Below are 5880 nucleotides of genomic sequence, written 5' to 3' on the forward strand. Positions count from 1 at the left end.
GGTTGAGGAGATTCCCCCTTCTATGTAAAGCGCTTTGAGTGCCCAGAAAAGTGCTATATAAATGTAAGGAATTATTATTATTATTATTATTATTTTAATTACATTTTTTCTCTTCATTTTAAATGTTTGTGTGGTGTGACAAATAATTTGAAACTGCATGCATAATAGTTATAAAATGTGTTTTTAATCTAAAATTTGATTTTAAAGTTATTGTAGCAAGTCACACTGCTTGGATATCATGTCATCTACCCTTTTCCACATCAAATCAGTCACTGAGTGGAACTAGACCTTGGTATATGTGAATAGTCTTTTTAAAACGAGAGGTTATCCCATCTGTGATTTAAAATGCAATAAAATGTCAAAACATTTAACAAACCCTATTATGGTATTTGAAATGACAGTAAGTCAAATAGAAGTGGAGTCATTCAGGTCCATCGCACTCTAGGCTACTAAATATTCTACGAAGATGAACCAAAAAACTCTTGTTCTGCGAAGCATTAGTGAAATGCCACCTTGAAATGAAACATTACAGCTATCTGTCTGTGCTTGAGAACTAGAGGGCTTTGGTGAGAGAAGGCTTTGTGACTGCTACTGTCTGTTGTGCATTGTGTGGGTGATGTGTCTGTATTTTCACAGGTGAGCTTTACATGCTACATATATTTATTTCCGTTTTTATTTACATTTGTGATAACCAATCCTCTCACATAAGACAAGTATGTCTGTATACATGGTTGGCAAGCAAATGAAGGTTCCTGGTTTAGCTCTGCCAAATAAGCTGTTTAGCCCCCTGTAGGCTGGTGTGAGGACATGAGGTTTCACAGGCGTGATGTGGGCGGTGTGCAAAGGCAGGAATCCTGGGACCTCTAATCTGGACAAGAGAGAACGTCTGCCGAACGTCTGCCCCCCCCCCAGAAGGAATTCTTTCCACTACTTGTCATACATAACTGTGTGCTGTAGTACAACATGCCTTAATAGTGGCCAACTGCTTACATGTTCGCATGAGGGAATAAACTTAAGAGGTTCCAAATCTATCTTATGTTTAACAATTTTAAGCTTTTTTTTTTTTTTTTTTTTTTTTAATTTCCCACCCAAATAATAAATTTTAGTGTGTACCCAGCTAACAAAAATACCATATTGTGATGCCGTGTCCCGGCCGCAGCGAAGAGACAAAAACATTAAGACCCATTATAAACGAGGCATTTGTTGCATCCAGTGGGGACATAATTACGGATTATAGTGATTTATACGGTCTTTTTACGCATTGCGTTGCATCGCGCCATGTAAACATAAAACCACGTCTGCATTTGTGATCGGAGAAATGACAAACAACAAGTGCTACTCTACACTGCTCAAAACTCGCGTTTCAATCATCAGTGGCAAATCCTTTAAATATGAAAAACGTACTTACAGTCTGTGAGTCAGAACAGCCGGCATTGTAGTCTAGAGTGAGCGGAGGCCGGGGGCTAGAGTGAGCGGCGGCCGGCGGATTCGACGAAGGAGCGGTCGGCGGGCTTGCAGCACCACATTTGACAACCACGGGCTGGACTCCGCTTTGTCCACGGTGAAACCGATCCAGCGATCCACAGCGCGAAGTTGATGTATTTCCTCAGCGACCAGCACGGATCAGCTCTAGGCATGACGAAGCGGATATCGTCCTCTTTTGGAAGGCCAAACAAAGTAGTTTCGCTTTCATAATGAAAAACACGGCACCAACAATACTACAGCGAGAATCAAAGTTACGCCTTCTTTCTTTGCGTGAACATTTGGGCGGTGTTATGCAAATCTTCACACATCGTGACGTAGACATGTGGGGGCGTGTTAGAACGAGCCGTTTTAGGTAGGCATGGTTAACTCTTAACTTTTATAAAGAATATCTCTGGATTTGAGACTTTAGTCTTTGCAACTTTACAGATCTTCTATATGCACCAAGAGCTTGTAACACTCCAAAGAGAAAGGAAAAATTGAAATCGCGTCATATGACCCCTTTAAATCAGATGCTTTTGTTTGAATGGACAAGCGTGTCATTCCGTAGTTTTCTTTATGATAAGAAGTACCCTGTTTCTGCTCTCATGGAATATTTAGGCCCTAAATCTCTCCCTATTATCTTAAAAGTAGAAAAAAAGAGTTTTTAAGTCCCTGTTCTTTACACTCCAAATTCCTCTTCAGTGATTTAAAAGAATCTTATATTCAGTTAGCTTTGCATCTGGAGTCTGGACTATACATTCTGTTATCAGTGATGTTTCAGTCATTTCTAGGATTGGGAGTCTATATTTGACGTTTTCAGTGATATGATTGTTTAGACAGTAGTATATTGTAAGAGGCCATCATTAAAAAATATATATATGTGAAGGATATTTATCTATTGTTACATGCTTTACATCTGGGCAAAACCATGGCTTAGTTGACTACAGTGGATTATATGTCATCGTCTTTGATAAAATGGGATTTGTGGCGTTTATAGGGATAGTTCACCCAAAAATGAAAATTCAATTTAAAATATCATGCTGTAAGATAACTTGGACTAAACTGTATAATATAATGCATAAAATAAAAAATGCATGATGTTAGTATGACCATTTTCAAAAACATACTGCCTAGATCTTGATGTAATAAGGGGTGATTACCTGTAGGGGGAGGCAAAACTCCAGAAATCTGGTTGTTCTGCATTGTGACGTTAGTAGCAATACACAAGTATATATTACTTTCTTGTCTTTATTTCTCATATTTATAATTTTCGCATACTAATATATATATATATATATATGCGCACCCAAATGATTGCATTTCAATTTTGTTGTACTTGTACAATGACAATAAAGACATTCAATTCAGTTCAGTAATATATATTATAATAAATATAAATAAAAAAAATGGCAAGAATTATAAATTGTTACATATCTATATTGTTTTGTGCTTTCTTATTAATAATAAACATTTGTCACAAACTTCAGTTATGAATGATGAGAAAATAATCACTGTCACAGCTAAATAACTTGGTCTCCTTTTCATCCTCTCTTTAAGATGCTTCATGACTGTCCCAAAGCTAGACGAGAGGTGGAGCTGCACTGGCGGGCATCCTCATGTACCCATATCGTCAGGATTATTGACGTCTATGAGAATCTCTACCAAAACAGGAAGTGCCTTCTTATTGTAATGGAGTGGTGAGTCATCAGCTTCATCATCGTTTGCTGTCTTCAGTTGTAGAGATGAAAATGCCCTTTTTTGGCCATTTCTGTATTTCACTTCCTTTTTGGACAACTTTCCATTTATAAGCAATTTATAATTCTGTGAATATGAATGTTCCATTCATAAACAGTTCACCTAGAGCAACCCTAGATTAGGTTCTTTGCTCCATGGTAAATGCTGATCAGCATTATGATCAGGCATCATCTTTATTTCCTGGATCATCCCAACTTTCACTGTTGTGGCCCCTTATTCTTAACCATCTGGGCTGTAAATTTATTAAGCAAGTTAAAGGAACTTGTCTTTAAGAGTAATTTTTAAGGGAACAGAATGTCAAGTTGATGTTATGTTTCATTAGTAACGTTTGGCCAATTAGAGTTTGAGTAGACATTTCATGAGCAATATAATGACTTGACAGTGCACCCAGCATTTTGTCTGATTGTGTCCTGAATTGCATTGTCATGAAAACCTTGATTCATTTAGTTACTCTTTCTACACAGCCCCTTAACTCATTTGCAATGTTTTGCTGAGGTTTCATTTCCTCATCTGTGTAAATAGTTTACCAGCAGGTGTTTAGAGGTTACTTACAGTAAACACTCATACACCTATGTGCCCCTTTCATGTTTGAGTAAATTCAGAAGTCCCCTGTCTGATGACGTACCTTGTAATGTGTTGACCTCTCCTTCATATAGACTAGATGTAGTTGCATAACCAGACGCCGTTGTTTGCCACACTTGCAACATGTATGCTAGCTGGTACCATCCTTCTCTGCTTACCACCATTGTGCTCTCCTCGGCAAGGCAGTTGAACCCCGGTTGCTTCATTGGGACGGTCCCTGCTGTAATCAAAATGCAAGTCGCATGGATGCAAGTTCTCGTATAATGACACAAAATAATAATGTTTTGGTTAAGTCTGCAATAGACTACTTAAATTGCAAACTACTGATATGATTATTTAAAAGAGTTCAGGGAAGAGAGAATGGCAATGCTGTGAAAGTGGAAAGTGTTTTAGTATGGTTTCACATATGGTACATCAACATTTATAGATCTGTCAGTCAGTTCAGTCAGAGAGTTCAGAGTTAGCTGAAACATTCAAAGAAACTTGCCAACTCTAACTCAGTTTTGTTTTTTAAATTTAAACTAGAGACATTATTAAAACATCTTTGTTCTTACAAAGTGTTGTAATATGAAATACATTCAAATCAATGCAATATTCCGAATGTAGCTTAATTCTATATCATTGCCTTCATGAAATTTCCACTAGTTGATTTTTTTGTATAGGCCTATACTATTTATACAGTGATAATGTGATTGCCGTAAAAATTCTTACATCAAAATGTAATTTTCAGCAAAAAATTATTGTCATGATATATTTCCTTATCGTTAAAATAAAATTACTCATATACTCATACGACTGCACAAGAATTACTCATAAAACTGTATAAGATATAGAGGTGCACCGATCGATCGGCCAGGGATCGGAATCGGACGATTTTCCTCATGATCGGTGATTGGCTGATCAGTCTCACTTCTTTCCGATTTCGAGCCGATCCGTTTTGTTACCAGCGGCACAGGCACTAACGTCAGCTGCACATTCTCGCTCTCTTCTCTCCGACGACCCCTTCTCTCACACACATCTCATTCGCTCCGGTTAAATGCTTGTATTGCGCATTATTTTAGTCATTCCCGCAGGTTTCGCGCTTACACCAAAAGCAAGCGCATCAGAACTGATCAATATTAGTGGAGCGCACACAAGCCGCACTCAGTCTCAAACAGCTTGTGAGCCACAAATACCAAAATGAGTGGCTAACTGCGTTAAAACGTTCAAATACATACAAAATTATGTCAAAATGCCCGTCTTGGCGAGTATCCAGTTAAACAGTCAGTTTTGGAATGTTAAATAGTTGAGAAAGAGAATGCATGTTGTGTAACATGGGCCTGTTTACACCTGGTCACTTCATGCGTTTTTTTCTGATCGGATAGCTATCCGATCGTGAAAAGACCAGGTGTAAATGCCCACCGAAACGCATTCGAGACGGATATAAAACCGATCGCTCAGACCACTTCAGGAAGTGACGAAACTCCGACAAAATTCCAGATGAAACTCGACAAGTGTAAATGCATCTGGTTGTTGAAACCACATATGTAAATTTTACTCCTCCCAAAATGATAAAATAATAAACGTGTGAGAGCGTGTTATAGGCTATATGACATTAGTCAGACTGCGCTAATGCAACACACATCGCTGCGGACGAGTAGCTGAGTATCTCTTCAGCGATCCGACGCGCAAACTGCTGCGAATGAAACTGAAAGTAAGACGCAGAAGGTCAACACACAATCATCTTCATTAAAAGTAGTAAGACAAACGTATCTTTCCAGTGCTGACATTGAATTTTTACAATGAAGACTACATAAATTAATGTAATCAAATGTAAAATAACACTGGATATGTTATTTTACATTTGATTACTTTAATTTCTGTATTATTTCTTACCTGAATAAAACCTTACTTAACCTGAAAAACTTAGTTTCATAGCTCTTTTTATGCTATTGCATTTATTTGTGCTGTTGTTTGCAATTTTTTTGTGTTCTTATTTTATTACTGACTTTTTACTTGTTTTTTTATGAAAATAAAACTTTGCGTTGAAGAAAAGTAGATTTTTGTTTGTATATGCTGTCAATTATAGTTCTTAGAAAG

General features: G+C 37.4%; 1 protein-coding gene across 1 annotated transcript in view; it reads left to right on the top strand.

The window, feature by feature from the left end:
• The window catches only part of mapkapk2a (MAPK activated protein kinase 2a), a 42958-nt gene that overhangs the window by 26365 nt on the left and 10713 nt on the right, over positions 1 to 5880 (top strand). The window contains exon 2 of the mRNA XM_016443666.1: positions 3022 to 3161. Coding sequence (XP_016299152.1) covers positions 3022 to 3161 — 140 coding nt within the window. The remainder of the gene's footprint in view (positions 1 to 3021; positions 3162 to 5880) is intronic.

This window comes from Sinocyclocheilus anshuiensis, unplaced genomic scaffold (genome assembly GCF_001515605.1).
Source record: "Sinocyclocheilus anshuiensis isolate Anshui unplaced genomic scaffold, SAMN03320099.WGS_v1.1 scaffold51, whole genome shotgun sequence".
Classification (NCBI taxonomy): domain Eukaryota; kingdom Metazoa; phylum Chordata; class Actinopteri; order Cypriniformes; family Cyprinidae; genus Sinocyclocheilus; species Sinocyclocheilus anshuiensis.